The sequence below is a fragment of the Pseudochaenichthys georgianus genome, chromosome 1 (assembly GCF_902827115.2).
Source record: "Pseudochaenichthys georgianus chromosome 1, fPseGeo1.2, whole genome shotgun sequence".
NCBI classification, from domain to species: Eukaryota; Metazoa; Chordata; class Actinopteri; order Perciformes; family Channichthyidae; genus Pseudochaenichthys; species Pseudochaenichthys georgianus.
The window spans coordinates 38,438,849-38,460,200 of record NC_047503.1 but is presented as its reverse complement, the minus strand read 5'-3'; the positions used below and the strand labels follow the sequence as shown (position 1 = coordinate 38,460,200).

The window sequence follows — 21,352 nt, the reverse complement described above, 5'->3', positions numbered from 1 at the left end:
AACTGTTACGAAATGGAATCGCAGAAACGAAATCAGAACCAGAATTGTTCAAATCCAAATGATACCCAACACATGGCAGTAAAATGAAATGTCTGCTCTTAGAGAAGGCATTACAGAGCTGCAGTGGAGCTGCCTGGCCAGCAGAACTAATGTGAACTGTGAATCAGAGGCTCGTCCACGGCGTGTCAGTCTTAGTTACGCATGCATCGTCGACTGCGCACTGTAACACATTGCTGCTCCAACACTTCCCCAGCAGCCGCTCTTCAGGCCATGAGAACTGTGTGTGTGTGTGTCTGTGTGTGTGGGGGAGATTTTAAATATGTTGCTTGTCATTATTTAGCACAGTACAGATGTCTGAACTGCTGTGCTTGAATAATCTTTGGTCATTAGCAGCACATCGATGAGTTAAAGTCATATCTGTGTTTTTATTTCTTATTATTCTGTACTCACTTCACTTTGATTATACAGTGAATAGCTTTCCAAATGTTCTGGGATGATTTTCAACAACCCCTAAAGCAGGGGTCCCTGACCTTTTTTGAGTATGACCCCCAAAACGAAATAATGGCCGTTTGCATTTCCCCCCTGCTTTAAGTTAAATTATTCAAACGCCTGAAGAGGTCAAATCCGCCATTTATTAACAAGAGAAAAGCTTAGATTAATGCGAAGTCTGATCAAACTCAATCAAATGTGTTCGGCCCAAATGTGTTCCTTAATCATTTTGGTGACCTTTATGATTCGTCTTGAGACCCAATTGGGACTTCTGACCCCCCACTTGTGAATCACTCACAAGCCATTTATTTGTATGTATTTATTATGCAACTCTACTATTTGTCCTACTGTCTTTAATCTGCACTGTATATCTGCTGCTGCAGCAACATAACATGTCCCTGCTGCGGGACACATAAGGGTTTTCTGATTCTGGAAATGTTAATTCCCATGCAGCATTTAATACACAGTAGGTGGTTAATGCTATTGTAATGGTCTGGAATACTGTAGCAAACTGTTGACATGGTTTAAAACAGATTTAGATGTTCCTGCTATAAAAAGCCTTATGGCTGCATTGTGAGTATCACAGGAGGACTTTATGTTCTCCCCCGGAATAAATAATAAACCAGAGAACAACACATGAGCCAGAAAGACAACAGTGTGACTACAGGGAAGCGGCGTGACATGTCTCTGCTGTTCAACCTCCAGCGTGAAAGTGTGCATGCAAACACACACATGTGCAAAGGCACAGAGAGGGGGGGCTGTCATTTTCTCTTCTCTCAGCCGCTTATATAGTCAATCGCGCAAGATACAATCATACTTCGTGACATGGGATCACCTACAGGAAATGAAAAGGACGTCAAAAGGAGCAGGGGAAAGAGAGGATTGCCCAGAGGGAACATTCCCAGACACAACTATGAGTGTGAAGGAAAAAGGAAATTCAGTTTGAGAATACAAACAGGAGAATGTATCCCTGCACTCTGTACATGGCAACATAATACATGATGAAATATTTGTTAGAATGCAGTGGGGAAATGCTCGCAGCAAGCAATGAAAGCAGCAGTAGTAAAAGTGGTGTGCAAAGCAAGCCTTTAGCTTTAGCATTAGCTTAACCACAACACCTGCCTCTCAACATCCACCTATGACCATATAAGGGTTAGTGTGGACAGAAGTGTGATGTGTTGCACCTGTAAAACACACCGAGCGGTGATCCACCTGCACATCACTGCAGCAACATGTTGTGAGTGGTTGTTGAGGGGTGGGTCATGCATTTTGAATATCCATAATAATGAGTAAATACTTAATGCAACTACACTGAACAAAAATATAAACGCAACACTTTTGTTTTTGCTCCCATTTTTTATGAGATGAACTCAAAGATCTAAAACATTTTCTATATACACAAAATAACCATTTCTCTCAAATATTGTTCAAAAATCTGAAAAAATCTGTGATAGTGAGCACTTCTCCTTTGCCGAGATAATCCACCCCACCTCACAGGTGTGGCATATCAAGATGCTGATTAGACAGCATGCTTATTGCACAGGTGTGCCTTAGGCTGGCCACAATAAAAGGCCACTCTGAAACGTGCATCTTTGCTTTATTGGGGGGGTCTGGGGGGGTCCGAAAACCAGGCAGTATCTGGTGTGAGGGGTAGGGGTAGCGGTAGGGGTAGGGTAATGTTGTGAATCGAGTGGCCTGTGTTCGTCGTCCATTACATTACATACGCCTGCCCATACCATAACCCCACCACCACCATGGGCCACTCGATTCACAACATTACCCTAACCCCACCCCTAACCCTAACCCTAACCCCACCCCTAACCCTACCCCTCACACCAGATACTGTCTGGTTTTCGGACCCCCCCAGACCCCCCCAATAAAGCAAAACTGCACGTTTCAGAGTGGCCTTTTATTGTGGCCAGCCTAAGGCACACCTGTGCAATAATCATGCTGTCTAATCAGCATCTTGATATGCCACACCTGTGAGGTGGGATGGATTATCTCGGTAAAAGGAGAAGTGCTCACTATCACAGATTTTTTCAGATTTGTGAACAATATTTGAGAGAAATGGTTATTTTGTGTATATAGAAAATGTTTTAGATCTTTGAGTTCATCTCGTGAAAAATGAGAGCAAAAACAAAAGTGTTGAGTTTATATTTTTGTTCAGTGTATTATATTGTCAGGAATAAATCTATATTCCCTTATTTTGACCAGAAACTCCTGCAGAGCATGTGACCAGATCCTGGTGTTATATGAACAGGTCGGCCTGGAGTGGGGGGCGATAATTACTCCTCCCTGCTCACATGCCACGGTGTTAAAACAACTCGTAAGAAAAGTCTGTTAGTTTCTTTTCCGAAAGATGAATAGAGCACTTTGAGAAAAGCAGGAGAAAGATGCAAAGAAAGCCTTTCAAAAATGTTTTGTGTGGAATCCTTCAAAATAACCCAAAAGGAGGCGGAGAGGGAAGTCTGCCAGGTAGTCAGCATAGTCTACTACAACGGAGCCATTCAGGAGTGAAGCACTCAGCAGAAGTGGTTTCAGGTCAGGATGGTGGGCGGTGTCTTTGAACAACAGTCGAAAAGTACCCACTAAGTAAATATCGAACGGTACTTTTACTCAAATTCTCATCCCTACTGTTGATCAGGGAGTTTCTGGATTGCGCTCTTCCTTTAAAAGAACTGCCAAGTATTTAAACAATAAACAAAACAATTGTTCAACCAATGCATCAGTTGCACTTGGCTTAGTTTCAACACTAAATCTTGGACGCTTAAACTGCTGTGTGTTAAATAACTAAACCTACCATGTCACGCTTGTAAAGCCTTGGTAGCCATTTATTCTTTGACCTGAATCATATTCCTGAGCGATCAAGTCAAGCCCTTTCTAAGAAGGACACACCGTTATTCTTGTTCCAGAGCCCAGCTATCAGTAGCAATTTGTCCTCCAAAATCGTCTCTATTGAAATGATACTGATTCTATTTCAAGGAAAGCAACAGTCTTAGTAAACCATTAGCTCTCTAAATATCGACCTTCTTTCATATAGACCGAACAATAAACAAACACAACTTGATGTATGCCCCACGTGGATCTCAAAATGTAAAAAGATGTCATTGAACAAAAAAGAAAGGTTGGCCCACCTTCAAACAAGACACATTCCATTTCGATCCACTCATCTCAGGAATCACACGTATTCCCCGCCCCCGGTTGCCACAGAAACACACAAAAAGCAGATCAGAGTGTTGTATTCCCACACGCTCTCACAACATCTCCGTAACAGACAACCCTGGCAGCTCCTGCTCCGTTCCTGAAGCTGCTGTTGAAACATCTGTGGGCATGTTTCTTTTCCCAACTCGCCTCCGTTTGATGTTTAAGTCGGTCTGTCAGTTTTCCGTGCGGAGAAGCATAATCTTCGGACTCTGGAGTTGACATTTTCTATAGCCTGGAGGAGCACAGAGGGCGAGGAACAGAGTGGAACATTCACTTACCTGAGACTCAAGGTCAGCCGTTCATCTTTAGCCCTCAGCAGATCGCCCACTGAAAATGTGGCACTACCCAGGAAGCTGCTCTGTAGAACCAGACAGAGGAGAAAGAAGAACGTTAAAATGGAGCAGCAAGTGAAGAGTTAAAATAATAGGAAAAGAAGACCGGGAAACTCTTTTCTGCAAGAGGAGTTAAAAACAAGTAAATGTCAGACGACATGTCAGGATTCACTTTGAGCCCTGTGATCTGAAACAGCACAAATGTAAGATCGTGTTGACACGAGACACAGCCAGGGACACAACATCCACTCTCCTTTCCTGTCTCTCCTTCACCCTCCTTCTCCCCTTTCTCCCCGCTCTGACAACCTGTGTTTGCTGCAGGCTGCCCTGAAGTGAACAGGAGGTGTCAGCGCAGCAGAACTGGGTCATGGAGAGAGGACGGGGACGAGCCCATCAATAACCGAGACGGATGATCTTCATTCATAGGAAGCACACACATGCACACACTCTCTCTCACACACAGTAAAGCCCTGCATGTACCATCATTAACATAGCTTGTGCTGATGGACTTGGAGGGGGGGGGGTAGTGCAGAGGACACAGGCTGCTCCGAATAGAGAGTAACTTACAGAGTAGGTAATTAACAACAGGTACACAAGGGGAAGCAAATATCTTATTTAAGGTATTCACAACACTGCTGTCTTTTATAGAACTTTCATCAACCAAAGGAAGGTGTTTTATTTATTAATAAGCTATCACATTAGTGCCAGTTCTGCTTCTGCAAACACTGATATGACGATAATTGGTGTGTTGCCCCTGTCTGTGGCGTCACATGGATGTCAAAGCTTTGCGTCTGCAAATCAAAACGGGACTGCTTTAAGAAAGCTTGCATTTGACACATTTTTACTGTCCACACCGAAAACACGCCAGCATCTGAACATGGGATGAACTGAATCGATATGGAGGATCAGTATCGCACCAAATAGACAGTCATAACCATGGCAACAATCATTTGCCATTATGGATTACACTGTAGACCAGGCCCGCTGCCGCACTTCATCGATCCAAAATGGTGTCAATTAGAATTCAGAAAAATACCAAAATGCTCATTATAACTTCCCAGTACTCATTATGTCTGAAAACACGTTGTTTTCCAGACAGTCCAAACCCAAACACGTTTCCGGTAGCATACTCCTACTGTAAGCACCACATACGAACCAAAAAGCCACACATGCTCTCCTTTGAGAAGCTAAATGAGGGAAAGTTTGGTAAGCACTTCGAGATTTGTCTTGGCACATGAGAAGCGCTTTATAAATTAAATATATTATTATTATTATTACCCTCCTTCTGTCTATTCTTCTATTGTCTGGCTTCACTCTCACCTCTAATCTCGGTTCCTCCCACTGCGTTGCTCTCCACGGTCTCTCTACGGTCTCCTGTATCAGATCAAAAAGGGCATCCTGTCTACTGACCTTTTCTCTCAATTCTTTTCTCCCTGAGCATGTTCCTGCTTCCCCTGCATACGAATCCCACATGCAGGCAAACAGGGACTCTCACGCACGCGTGCACACACACACACACACACACACACACACACACACACACACACACACACACACACACACACACACACACACACACACACACACACACACACACACACACACACACACACACACACACACACACACACACACACACACACACACACACACACACACACACACACACACACACACAAAGAGGAAGAAACCTAAACACAAGGTCCGTCAAGAGTCGTATGAAAAGAAAACAATAACAGAAGGTTTTAAAAGCAGCTTACACCAGGAACCGCCTGAAGCAGCACATTCAGTGACGTGTCCGTGCAGCGCAGTGGTATGTCCTTATTTAATTAAGCAGCGCTGGGATCCTCAGTAGGCTTGATATGCAAAACGTCATATGCTTCAGCAATGAGGTATTATCAGCCAATCGTAGATTGCTCTGATAACCCAGAGCGCGAGGCACAGAAGGCTATTACACCCCATGGAGGAACATTATATCCCTATGTAGCCATTACTCCCAAGCCAGCACCGAGCGTCTGGTAAATGGTCTTAGGAATCCATTCCTTAGCATCTTTTATGACCCCTCATGACGAGGGCTTTAAAGTAATGAAGCTCTGGAGACCGTCCTCTCACGCACGATCAAAGTGGCTGTACCACGGGAAATGAGAGAAAGATGGGGGCAAGAGGAGGAGTGAAGAAAGAAGACAAACGATGCTCTCCCTGGATCACGGAGGATTGATTGTGATGGTTTCCTTCTCTCATGCTCTGGCACTCTCTTTGTTCTATCCATCTTCTTCATTCCCGCGGCTGCTTCTCTTGGCCATGCCGCTCGCGTGCCAAGAGAGAAACTTTTGATCTACGGTGTCCTTCACTAGTGTTCAAAGAACGAGAGCGCAGGACACTTTACACAAGCCCAAAGATAAACACACCAACCTAACCTAACCAAACACAAAGTGCTCTTGAGGATACACGCTCACACACAAAGCCAGAGGAACAGGAACATGTTGGAGCTGATATATCGTGAGGTTACAGGCAACCCCGAGCTCTTGTCTCAGGACCAGTGAAGGCCTGTCTCTCCGTCACTGGGCAGAGGTAAACGGGCCAACTCAAGCTGTAGAGCTATTGATTTTCTCCACACCCTGGGGTTACTCACACACACACACACACACACACACACACACACACACACACACACACACACACACACACACACACACACACACACACACACACACACACACACACACACACACACGCGCACACACACACACACGCACGCACGCACGCACGCAGCGCACACACACACACACACACACACACACACGCACACACACGGGCTGCAGAGAATACCTGGAGGACAGGACATTCATTGACATGCTATGCCAACAAATGGCATTCTGTATAAATGGCAGCCGTGACAGTTTTGGCACCGGCTGAATAAACACACATCTGGCCAACGTTTATGAATATAACCACAGTTATCCCGTGGAGGTCAGAGTGCCTACATGGATGCTCCTTCACTCCCAATAGAGCTTCACGACAAAGTGGCCTAATTAAGTCAGAAGAGATGTCATGACACGCCATTTGTACTTACATGCAAATGTGTGCACTAGGGCACACACATTGACATCCCACACACACACAACACGTACATTATAAAACAACACACACATACACACACACACACACACACACACACACACACACACACACACACACACACACACACACACACACACACACACACACACACACACACACACACACACACACACACACACACACACACACACACACACACACACACACACACACACACACACACACACACACACGGAGGTCCACTTACAGTTATGGTGCAGCAGCACGAGTACAGCAGTTTAAAAAGCCGATATAGAAATGAGGAGAGGCTGACAGTAATAGAGAGAGGAACAGAGATGTAATGTCTTCTTTCTTCCTCTTAATGAGCTCCAAGACGGTTCTTCCTACATATCTTCCTCCAGTCTTTAGTTAGAGTAACTCCATATGCTCAAAGAGCAGCAGGCACACTGGCTGATACACACATTGAAAACACATGAAACCCACACACACATTAAGACACACACCCTGCTGCCTCCGCTGTGACTGAGAACGGAGCGAGCTACCGGCGTTACCGCTGCTGCTGCTGTGGCTGCGGCTGCTTGACAGGAGTAAGACCAGAGAGAGAGAGACGGGGGGAGGAGAGAAGGAGGAGGGAGTCACAAGAGGGGAGGGAGTCAACAAATACAAGCAGCCTAGGTGGAGAGGGCGCAGGAGGAGGAGGGTGACTAACACAGAAGAGGAAGGGACAGAGAGGAAGGAAGACAGACAGTCAATGGGTAGAGAACCCACATATAAATGCAGTAAAGGGAAAAGGAATTTAGAGAAAGAATGATAGCAAGAGATAGATATTTAATGTTTAGTTTAAATCCATATATAATGTGTACTTTATATTGAGTCTAAAAGAAGCCTCTTTGAAGAACAAGGAGACAGAGAGAGAGGAAACTGTCTCAGTTGTGTGTCACACCTCGGCTGCAGACTGTGACTCATACGTCCAACAGGAAATACACACGTTATAGCTACTTGAATACATTTCATCTGCAAGGTGCAAGTGTGTAGGAGTGTGTATGGGCAAACACTTGAAAACACATATTGACATACTTGAGGATCCCACAAGTGGCTTGTTGAACACGCTCTCTGTGCAGCAACTGAGAGCGAGAAGAAAGCCAAGCCTTTGAGACATGGAGACAATGACGAACAAACCCACAGAGCAGCAGCAGTGGCACCAAGCTCAGGTTTGAACTATCTCGGCTCAAACCTCGGATTAAGCAGGGTTTAATTTACCCACGGTGACACGGGGGGATGAGTCATTCGGCAGAACAAAGGACACGCTCTAACACGGGCCCTTATCACCCAGAGCAGGTACACAAGCACAACAACAACGAGACACGCACACAAACACTTAAGCACACGTGTACCGGCCGTGCACAAATCCAGACAACCGGCATCACACCGAATGTTATTTACTACACACTGATAACTGGAGGTCATGGTGGTGAGTCGTCAACGTGTCTTAATACGGGAGGAAGCGTGTGGGTGGAAACATTGAGTTTAACGATGTCTTTATTATGAGAAAATGAGGATTGGCGACCTCGGTGCTAAGAGAAAGAAACATCACATCTCTACCTAAACTGACTATCTTACAGTAGCTGCTGTAGCAAAAAGCGTGTGTACTTTTATAGTTGTATTGCAATTTTTTGGAGCGAATATTAATGTGTTCTTTAGCCTTTTTCTGCGCACTCAAACTTTTTCCCGAACGACCGATGTTCTGTCTTTCAGGAAGGTAATGGTAATCTTCATTTTATAAATAAACAAAGCTTAAATGACTCAAAGCAGAGGACACATCCATGACATTGATCTGCATACATAGATGCCAAACAGCTTGTTCAAAACATGAATCGAGCTGACTGAAAACAGGCTTTTTTAATGTCTGAATTTGAAGTTCAAATGTCACGTCAGACATATTTAGAGCGCTCAAACTGTGAGTTCCTGAAAAGCACACTGATCAGTCTTTAAGGAAAGTAATGGTCATTTATTTTCTAAAAAATAAAGCTTATATGACTAAAAGCAGAGGGCATATCTCCCTCCCAGATCAGCTGAGATCTGCCCCTTCCACCGAGGTCTTCAAAACCGGCCTTAAGACCCTCTTCTTTCGGCAGGCCTTCCAATAAACTTTGAGCATGGTACACCTGGAGTACTGCCATTTTTATCGCTATCTCCGACTTTTATTTTTGTACTCTATTTTATATTTTATTTTTTGATTTATTATTATTATTACAATTATTTGTTTAATCTCTCAAAGTGTATCAGTATCCCTTGTTGTGAAGCACTTCGAGATTTGTCTTGGCAGATGAGAAGCGCTATATAAATTAAATATATTATTATTATTATTATTATTATTATTATTATTATTATATCCAAGATATTGACCTGGAAACATAGAGACGAAACATTCAATTCGTTTTCTTGATATGTGACCCCGTGTGAACTGTAATGTAAATTGGAATTAAAAATCCTTAAAAAATAAAAAATGTAGCCAATCATTCAGAAATTACACTTATTCCCACAACAGTATTTATATTCTGAAGCCAAATCCATTGGTACATTTTCTGTTGTTATTGCTCATTCTTTTTAGCATATATTAATGTATTCTGTGGCCTTTTTTATGTGAGTTTTAACTCCAAAATTCTGCTTACAATAGGAATTAATTTGACAGAAATGAACATCAATATGGTAAATCCTAGATCAAAGCGTGCTCAAAACAAGAATCAAGCTGACTGAAAACAGGCCTTTTTTTAACGCTGACTTTGAAGTTCAAGATGTCATGTCAGACATATTTCAGAGCATTCTGACTGTGAGTTCCTGAAAAGCACACTGAGACTGGCAGGGATTGGTTGTACACCATGCAGAGCACGAGCTACCTGCTGCAGGCAGACTGTGTGAGGCTCCTGGCTGAAAGGAAAAGCCCAAGTACTTCTTAATTCCTACATTTGTAAGCATTTGGAAAAACAGCACTCACATTTGGCTGAACCCTATCACCGCTGCACATGTCCTCACACTCTATTCATGGAGGCAGTGGATGTGTTCGTCCACGAGACGACCATTGAGCAAATGCCACAGGCAGCTGAGGTTTTAGCGCAGACGGCTGCAAGGAAACTTAGACAACCAGTCACCCCAGACGGGAGCAGACAAAAGCAGGCGGCTGTGTTTTCCCCGGGTGAGCTGATGTTCTCATTCTTAGCTGTCTACCCTCCACATTGTCCAGCTATCCTTCCCTGACTTATCAGTTTCATGGTTCTCTACCTTGACCTCAATCCCCTGCTCTTGATCTGTTCAAAAGAAAGAAAGTCTGCTGCTGTCAGACCTGAGCTCATCCACGTTTACCCTCCTCTATCCATTTCTTCAATGTTTTACCAACAGCTTATATTAAAGATAGCTGATAGCTTTCAAATATACAATATACCATATCGGCCTTGAGTAAAGACAGTGGAATTTACTTATAAAAAGGACAGTGTGTTGTTTATCCTTGCCTTTAAAAACACTGCACTAACAAGTCACTGAGTGCAACACATGCAGTATCTTTCAGACATACAGATCTTTTAACCTTTGCCTCTCTCAGAAGCAATTCGTACCACAACATGCTCTAGGAGAAATGAAATGTAGGCGGCTGCAGGTATTCCCATTGTTTCAAAGAGTGTGTCGGAGACATACGGTGGCCTTGAGGTAAGAAACACAAGAAAAATGTTCACTCTCGAGCCAGAGTTTGGCTTAAAGCAAGCAGCTGTTTATACACTGATGAAAGTTAAAGGGGGCCCTTTATGCTCATTTTAAGGTTTCATCATTATATGTTGTGCCTCTACTGCAGGGATCACCAACTACATTTGTCCAAGGGCCGAAATGTAACCAATAGACGCTATCGCGGGCCAGCGATTTTTATATAGCCCAGCATTTTATAAATAGTATTCAGATTACTTTTGGAATACTTTCTTTTTCCATAACAGATGGGTATGTTTTGGTGCACAGGAGACACTTATTTTACTGTTTTCATGGCTTATCAAGAGCACAAACACGACATCTTGTTGTCATTCTGGACAGCTCTCTCATCTGCACCGCACATAAAAAACATCACCCGGACTGCATTCTTTGTACTGTCTTAAAACCTTTCCTTGGAATATGTTATGAATTGTAAGGTGTCCTTGGGTGCTTTGAAAGGCGCCCCTAAATAGAATGAATTATCATTATTATCTGAAACGATGTAATAACTTTTAAAACAGTCACTTGCCCCATGCATTCAGCAGCAGCAGGCCATTCATTTTGATTTCATCCCGTTATGAAATGTCATCATTTCGACAATAAAGAAATGTTATCTTGCACATTTTATCTAACCATCTCCGTTTCTAACTTTCAATATATTTTAAAAGAGATCTCTCTCTCTCATCTGCGTGCGGGGGCGGGGCCTCACAGACACGCTGCATCTCTCTCTCCCTCGCTCACAGACACGCTGCAGCACTGTGCAGTGTGCACACAGTTCTGCCGGTAATGAATATTACATTTTGTGAGGAAACTTTTCCACCAATAATTCCAATAAGTATTCCAAAATGTATTCACTTCAGGTTTACGAAAGTAACTGTAATCAGATTACTCGTTTTTCAAATGTAACGCCAGCTGAATACAGTTAGCCTACTTGATTTTTGTATTCTGATTACGTAACGCTGTTATGTTTTCCGTTACAACCCAACCCTGCTTCTTGGCTACTGTCCCGCAGCTCTAGCCTCTCTGTTGGACTCTGTCGCAGCGGGGCTACTGCTGTGGTGCGGAGCGCATTAACCAGACTCTTCACAACGAAGGATCACTTCTTCTTCAGGGGAGGGAAGGTTTCGCAGTACGCAGTCTACTGTCCCGCAGCTGCTGCCCCGCAGCTGCTGCCTCTCTGTTGGACTCCGGTACTGCACCTTACTCACGAGACGTTGTAAACAAAGAAATGGGTGGGGGGCGAACGCAGTAACCACTCCGCCAACGCCATAGTCACACCCGTCGTGCGGGCCGGATGAGAATGTCTGGCGGGCCGGATGTGGCCCGCGGGCCGCCAGTTGGTGGTCACTGCTCTACTGGGACATGTCTGCATGCTTTAATGTTCAAAAAGGTCTTTATTTCTCTCATACTGCCTGTGCTGAAGCACCTCTTTAACCCTCTGTCGGAAACCACAGCCCATCTTGCCGACCATTAACATGCGAACAGTCTATAAACCCCACTATAGGAAAGGGAACACACCAAAAAGCATAAAAGGGCCTCTTTAATAATATTATATTGCATCTCTGCTAATATTCCTAAATACACACTGGCCCTTTAAGCCTGTAATATACTGGACTGATGAGTTATAAACAGTTTGTAGTAGGGCTGCTCAATTAATCGTATTTTAATCGCAATTACGATTATGGCTTGCAACGATTACGAAAACAACTACATCGAAATAAAACGAACAATTATTTTTTTATTATTATTATTATTTATTTTTTTTCAAATTATTTTTTTTTTTTATTGGTTTTTCAGTTTAGTTATACTTAAAGTTCAGGGTAATCAACTGTTACATTTTTTCTCCAATAAATTGATGTTTTCAAAGTAAATGGATAATCGTGATATCAATTATTGACCCAAATAATCGAGATTATGATTTTAGCCATAATCGAGCAGCCCTAGTTTGTAGCCTTAATGTAGGCGAGCAAGTATTGATGGTGTAATGCGTGTCTGGTTATGGAGTAATTTTATGGGGTTTTCCGATGCTTCAATGGAAGTATTCAATGTTTCACTTTTACAGGCAGCACTGTTTATCTTTGGACTAATGATGTAAATGGAAAAAGCTTCCAAATGCACTCATCTGAAAGTGTTTCATATTTTCTAAAAGTCTCTTTAAGACAGGTCTTTGCAAATCATAATTCAATAAGGGTTGTTAATTATGCTAACACAGCAGGTATATATGTATTGGTCCGTTCCATTTGATCAACAAATAAGGGCATTTTAATTGATCCCAGTCTGACCTGGGAAGTGATGCTGTGTACTTTGTGTTTCATTGTACTCGCCCTGGTCCTGAGGCAATGTGCGTGCACTCTACGTATCTGAGTTTAATAATGAAACTGATTCGTACCGAGATACAAAACACTTTGATGTGCTCTTCTGGTGTGTTGTCCCATTGCATGCCTTATTAATCGTTTGTACTATTTTTGTCTCCTTCATGAATAACTTTTGAAATGTATCAAAGGCACAAAATGCACCTACTGTTAAACTAAAAGTATGACTCGCTGTGCAAACATGAAACTCAAACGGGAGATAAATGCCTTCTGGGTCTGGTTTTGATAAAAACGAAAGCTAAACTTGAATCTCTTTCTACTCTCGAAAGATTATTGGGTGTAAAATCATGAAAGTGGGCTCTTAATTGGCATAGCTTTCCGTGACTTAACTTTTGTGCTCACGTAATTCTGTGATAATTCTTATCTCGCTTTGGAGGGTTTAAGAAAAATCCATATCTTAACTAAATGGTGGACTGTGAGAAACAACAAGGAATACATTACTGTGCATTATGATGGAAAACTAAATCAATATTTCAATATCAGAGTGGTGTTAAAATCAGAGCTATGATGGTGCAGCTTTGTCAGTACTTAACGCATTTGGTAGTATTAGTCATTGTAGGAGCCAAAATGCTTGTTTTTGCCTTACTTATTATTTTTATTATTATCTTGTATTTCTGTTTGCATCGCCATTCATTCTTATTGTTTATCACTTCCGGGAATGGTCACGTGGGTGTGGTTTATTGGTATTTAGTCACCTGTTGGATTCCGGTTGGGAGGATACGATGTAGGAAGAGGGTGAATTTGCTCCGATACTTTCTGTTGACCGTCAGGTCTGGAGTCGTATATTGTTTGTTTTCGTCTTTATTAAACACCATGGACTACAAATGACTACGGACTCTTATATGGAACGCGTCACAGCAAAGAGCATCTTTTAGCCTCTCAGCAGCTAACTCATAGGGAGTTATTGCCGCTACAATTAGTCAACAGAAACGGCTCGCCGCATCGAAGACGCGACGGAATGGACCGGATCCTAAGCAGACGAAGGCAGGACGTTCGGGAGCCACAATTCACCGTGGCCGCAGGCGGAAACTGATTGACACGGAGCACATCACAGCCAGTTGAGGCGGTAGGCACAATTGCGTTCATTCTGTGTATGTTTTATTTTGGAACACAGTTTGGAAGTGCTGCCGTTAGTCCATTGGGGACTGCCATTTGGCCTGTTTTGTGCGTGCTGGTTATGCCGATATCGGCGAAGGTTTGGATTTCCGGAATCGTTTGTAACGTGCACAGCTGTGATCACTGATCAGGCACCACGTCTGTGACAAGATTGACATTAGTGAATACTGTTGTGTGCATATTGGAACATGCAAAATGAGTGATAACAACGAAAATGAGGATGGAGTGGACAGTGTGTTAAATATTGGAAACAGAACTAGCACATTTTCTTTTCATGGCTCAAGATCCAGAGTAAGATCAAGAACTGCATCTGCTTATATAAAAGCTCAGGCGGAAGTGGCCGCCCTGATGGTTTTACAAAATCTACTTCAAAAGAAACATGCTTTAGAAAAACAGGAACATGAGCTGAGGAGAAGAAGAGAACAACTGGACCTAGAAGGAGACATCGCCGCCACCATGGCTAAAATGAAGGTTCTTGCTGCATCAAAGAAATCCAGTGTTCCGAGTATCTGCACTACAGGATCTGATGGCAAGCAGTCATATTTTGTAAATGAATTTAAGGAAAAGAAAACCCTTCATATCAACGCAGATCCTTTTGTACCCCAGCCACAAGTTATATATACATCTGCACCAATCATTCCAGAGCACAGTGTAGCTAATCTAAAAACATCAACAATAACAACCAAGGACAGAGCTGACACTGAAATCATCACATCTACCATAACACTCGAGTCACAACCTCATCCAGTAGAAAGCAAATTTGCAACCATGAAAGCGGGAAAAATTAAATACGACATAGAAACAAAGGAAACTAAGATGTACAGAAAAGAACCAGCCTCTTTGCATACAAGTGGCCTTACTGGGGCCGGTGAAGAGGACTGCAAACTCTCAGAGTCAGTGATGGGTGCCAGCAGGACATCTGTAATGACAGTGAATATGCTGTGGAAACATCAATTTAAGATGCACTATCCTGAAGGTGGCAGAGACATCCAGAGACTTTCCATGGGGAATCAGCGGTTCCGGGATCCAGTCTTAAAATCTGCCAAACTATTGGAAGGACCAATCACATTAGATTGGAAAAGGACAAGGAAAAAAGGACTTGTACTTGGGATTCAGATGAAGACAAATAGTGGCTTTCTGAACATACCCCTCAGCCAAGTACGCCTTTTTCATGAGGCAGAGAAACTTTTGCCATGTCTAAATAATTTAAAATGTTTGACCTTGCTCCTTGCCCCCTGCATACAGTGACTATGTTTGCACCCTGCACTCACAATACACACACAGCAGACTTGATTGCTTGTATACTGATATATGAATACTGGATTTAAAACATGATGATCTGCATATCATTAGAATATACAGTGCTTTATTGTAATTGGTTTGGAATAATTATTTTAAATTGTTATATAATAATTAGGGGCCGGAATGTAGGAGTCAAAATGCTTGTTTTTGCCTTACTTATTATTTGTATTATTATCTTGTATTTCTGTTTGCATCGCCATTCATTCTTATTGTTTATCACTTCCGGGAATGGTCACGTGGGTGTGGTTTATTGGTATTTAGTCACCTGTTGGATTCCGGTTGGGAGGATACGATGTAGGAAGAGGGTGAATTTGCTCCGATACTTTCTGTTGACCGTCAGGTCTGGAGTCGTATATTGTTTGTTTTCGTCTTTATTAAACACCATGGACTACAAATGACTACGGACTCTTATATGGAACGCGTCACAGCAAAGAGCATCTTTTAGCCTCTCAGCAGCTAACTCATAGGGAGTTATTGCCGCTACAGTCATCTGTTGAGGAACACAGCGCACTGTCTGAAAAATGGGCTACAATGACCAACAAAGTCAATCAACCTCCTGTCCCTCCCCACCCGGACCAACCTCAAGTTCTGGGGCGACAGAGCCTTCTCCGTTGCTGCACCCACCCTCTGGAACTCACTACCCCAATCCATCAGAGATTCTTCCTCCCTCACAGCATTCAAAACATCACTCAAAACCCACCTGTTCAACACTGCATTCAATCTCTGACCACCCCCCCTATTTTCTGTTCTGTTTATCTCTTTTTGTATTTCTTTGTTATCTATTTTATTTATATTTTGTTTTTTTTGTTTTCTCTTGTCTTTTTTCTCCTCTTAATTCTCTGTCAAAGCGTCTTTGAGTTTCATGAAAAGCGCTATAAAAGTCCCATGTATTATTATTATTATTATCAATCATAACGGCAGCATATTATGTCATAATGTTGCACTGTGTATCTAGTCTGATATATTTTCCATTGAATTAATTCATCAGTCATTCGAGTGTGCCATTTCTGTCATAGCAAATTAGACTATACAGTACATGTTGCTTTTTAATCAGATTCTGATTTAAAGACAATCCGACATCTTCACACGTCATTCAAACACTTTGAACCGAAGGAAGTGAAGGAAAAGATGCAGCTTTCTGTCAAGACTTTAGTAGTTTAATTTGTTTAGTGAGCTGAACATATATCTTCTGTAAGATATATTCTGCTTATGAAAAACATTTAAGGTGACACACTTTCCATGCTAAAGCTACAGGAACTATGATGATATTGTATCGCTGACTCAGACTTCATAAGCACTAAAATAAGGCTGTACTGAAAAGTAAATACTCACTTAAAGACTGACAGCTGAGAGCCAGGGGAAACTCCTTTTAGGATTCCTTCTTCTGCACGTTCAAAACATCTATCGAGCCATGTAGCGTCAAAGAGCAGGGGACAAATGAATATCCCTCTTCCTCACAAAGCTGTGTTTCCTGAGCATATGGCATTCTCTATTTCTGAGGACAAGCTCCAGAATAACAGGGATGCAGACTAAGTGTTCATACTTGCTCTCACAAACATTCTTCAGCTTGTCAATGCTTGCCCCCAAAACCAAGAAGCTCTTCCTACCACTCTCTATCCCTGCTGTTGCTTTCTTAATCATGTTTTGGTTCCTCTGGGAACAAAGGGGTTTTTTCTACTTCCGACAGTTTCTTTGAGTACTGCACAGGGCACTAAGAATGATAAGAATGCCATTGAGTAATAAGACGTAGGAAGTCAGATTCTTATGTCAACGTCAAAGAAAGAGCTGCAGGAACAGAAAAAGAGAAAAATAAACTAGCATGCTGGCATTGGTACTGGAAATACATTAGCAATGCCTTCCCCGGCACTCTCCGCTGGTCTATAAACTTTAACAGCTAACCCCACCGCATACTAGGTGATAAAAACCAAGGCTCCTTTGCTCACAGTCTGTAAACATGACTTGGTAGCAGGTCCAAAGCCTGCACAGCGGATTCAAATCCCCTATATTGACCTGCGTACGACATTAAAATAGCAGCATGGCAAATTTGAAGCCCTTTCTGATAGTTGCATTTGTATAGACCTGTCTATAGTCTGTCAGCAGAGGAGATGGATCCATATGATCATACGCTTCACACATGCAAGTTTTTTGATCAGCTACTTACTGCGAGCTGCTATCAGCTGGCAGAGGCTGTGGTTAGCAGCTTCCCCTTCTCTGAGTATTCACAAGTGCAGCAACAGAAAGAAGTTGCGTGCAGAGTGAAAGGGGATGCACTTTATCATTTAATCACCAACACAACATGTTAAGCACAACATCCTGTTAGACATATCACATAAGTAACATTATGAAGACGCCTTAAAGGCAACATTTCAATAACAGCTCACAGCACAGAGTTGGGTAGCAAGTTCCCTTTAATACCCTTGGATAGATTCCCTGCCCTTATGCAACAGCAATAAGCTGCGAGCTCACCCCCAGGCCGGTAAGGCTACAGGCTATGCTGGGTCTCTCTCTATCACGCGTTCTTCCCCTAACACACACACACACACACACACACACACACACACACACACACACACACACACACACACACACACACACACACACACACACACACACACACACACACACACACACACACACACACACACACACACACACACACACACACACACACACACACACACACACACACACACACACACACACACACACACACACACACAACCCAACACAAACACTCGCACAGTAATAGCGCTATAATATGCTAGCGCGCGCCTGGAGTGGTTGATAGCTCTCTTCTTCTGAGAGCAGGGCTATAGGGGCTGTGAAAGTAAACAGCTCGGATCAAACCAACTCTCTGCTCTCTTTGAAGAGTGGGAGACAATTACGGGGATCAATGGTGCAGCCCGGAGGTGGTTAACAGCCAAGACAGGCAGGCAGACAGGGATTGATGCCCCGTTATATTGAGAGTCGACTCCTCCATGACTTCACTGTGAACCACAGCCACAGCCAAACTGCACTGCATTCTGGCTGGACTACCGTGTTGGGACACATTGAAGTGCACCAGCTGCTCTTGCAGTAATAAGTAGTGTACCTTTCTTACTGTCCTAACGTGCACAATGTAGTGACTGCTTTTCGTCTTTTGTTTTCTTAGTTATGTTCTCTGTATTTTGTGTTATGTGTAACGTTGCTGCCTTCTTGGCCAGGTCAGCATTGTAAATGAGATTTTATCTCAATGCTTTTTTATCTGGTTAAATAAAGGTTAAATAAAATAAAATAATACACGGTATATAAAATAAGAAATCTCAAAGTGAGATACACATACTGCAAATTGTAGATTCTACTGCATTTCCAGTTGGAGCAGATGGGGGTTAATGCTCTGCGTGGGTGGACATTCCTTCAGGCAACAGGTCCCCAATGGATCGGTAGGTAATAGCTATGTTCACTATAGATAAACGCTATAAAGTTTTATCAAAGTGTTTATGAGTGAAGGTGTGCATGTGTATTTGTGTTATGTGTAGGTTGTACCTTTGAGCTATTTGACACCATGTGTACATGGATGGCAACGAGAGACTGCACAACCTGGTCACTTGTGAGTGTGCAAAGGCTGAGCCTCCAAGTGTATTTTGAACAGCGCGCACTGTGTGGGAGCTTCTCCTGCCCCTGCCTCTCCGGTGGGACAAGTGTGTCTGTACAGAAGATGTGATTTCAGAAGGCTCGCTCCACCTCGGCTCGGTAAACAACAAGATGAAGGGAACAGTGGGAGAGGTGCAACAGCCGCGAGCTGTGCGTGTAGCTCAGCACACCACAGCCATATTAGTTGCCTAAATGACATATTTGCCAGTTGATGTGGAACAACATCAACAAAAGAGCCTTTTGAACTAAATATAGTGTTTATGTGAAAGTAGAATTTGTCCTTGGTGGCTATGATAGCAGATGAATATATGCAGGGTTTGTTGTACACTTATGAATAGGACATGAGATTGTTAAAAAAAGAAAATTGAGATAAGATCAAAACAAATACATTTGTATTTCCAAGGGAGGGAAAACATTTCACGGAGATGTTTAAAGGCTTCCCACCCTCTTTGCGTGTGCAGAGGGGGAAACAATGTTGGCTGGTTATCATATAATTCCATCTACGCCGACAGAACAGAACAACAACGCAGCAACGAGAACCCCTCTGCCCAACTCTCACTTACTTTGCAGTCCTCCTGGAGAGGAGGAGAAAAGCAATGTGGCATTACCTCCATCAACAGAGTAAGGAGGCAGACTGCGGCACAGGCAGGGCTGCACTTTGCTGTTTGCACACAGCCTGGCTTAGACAGATGTCATAACATGCTTTATTAAATGTCTTTCAATTGACAAACTGCAGGATGAATTGCATGACTTTATAGTGTGCTGGCACCCACAGGCTTACACACACACACGCACGCACGCACGCACGCACGCACACACACACACACACACACACACACACACACACAGCATCAGCACTTTCCACCAGTGCCTCTCAAAGGAAACCATTACACTGCAGAAACCCACGGGAAGCCAGGCAGAAAGGGGATTTTCTGAAGCATTTTCGTCTTTCTTCCTCTCCCCGCCTCTCTCTCTCAAAAACCTAACTTACACTAAGCTACTTTTACCAGAGAGAAAGAGATTACAGTCAGCTAATTCACCTGTGACCCAGTAATTCATTTGGCTGATAATCTGCTATTGCAGGTGACACTAACAATCACCGATATGATGGGGAGAGAGGCGAGGGAGGGTTAGGGGAGGTTTGGCCTGGGCTGATTGGTGGGGGAGATATTTGATTACATTCTGAAATGAATAATGCATTATGAAATTGATCCAGACAAATCCCACCTTGAGGAGATTGGAGTAGGATTATACTGGTGAAAGCTTTGGGAAAGGTTACGGCAAAGAAGCGGATTCCTGGGAAGGTGCACTTCAGTATCAAGTGCTTACCTGGAGCTTGATAAGGCAATTTACAATTCCTTACATTTATATTCCTGTCAGCTGCTTGAACAAACTGCAAATAACATGCACAGAGAGATTTAGCCTCAAAAGAGTATTGCTGATGGCCCTGAGGAAAAAGAAACGCAAGCAGTTTCTGTTTTCTTTCTTATTTATTTGTTCTTGGAAAGTCTTTTCAATTAATTGCATTCTGATTTATTGCTGACTTTAAAAGAAAGTGAGATTTTTTACTGAAAATAAATACCAAGCTATAAGTCATAATCGATATACATTTAGTTACGGCTCCAAGGAAAGCATTTAAGGAGAAGGGTGAAGCTGGGGCCAGCAGCCAGCAGATTCGTTTTTTTCACACTTGTTTTTGCACTTGTTAAAAAAACTAGATCTAACATTGTGTTTGTGATTTCAGGCGATCTTATCCGTGGATGTAGTCAGGCTGATGGTTTCTTATGGGTTCCCACTCTTTATGCTAGTCAAAATGCTGGTTCCAGCTTTGTGATGGACGGATAAAGAGATTAGTATCGATATTCTCAATATACTTTTTGCAAGACATTGACTAAACAAATGCTTTAATTGTGTTCTTTGCCGTCTTCTCTTATCCACTTTGTCTGCATGCTTTTATATCCAGTCTTCTCTGCATTTAAATGTTGACTTTACATTTGTGTTTGAGGTACACAAACCGTTTGTTTCTCTTCACTTTGTTTTCTACATGTTTTTACGTGTTAACAAAGTCATACACGTTACACACACTATTTACAT

At 42.8% G+C, this 21,352-nt stretch overlaps 1 protein-coding gene across 2 annotated transcripts in view; it reads right to left on the bottom strand.

Moving 5' to 3' along the window:
- inpp4b (inositol polyphosphate-4-phosphatase type II B) overlaps positions 1-21,352 on the bottom strand; it is a 173,645-nt gene that overhangs the window by 105,038 nt on the left and 47,255 nt on the right. For both annotated transcript variants that reach the window (XM_034086394.1, XM_071203508.1), the window contains exon 5: positions 3,972-4,051. In XM_034086394.1, the coding sequence (XP_033942285.1) occupies positions 3,972-4,051 (80 nt within the window). The remainder of the gene's footprint in view (positions 1-3,971; positions 4,052-21,352) is intronic.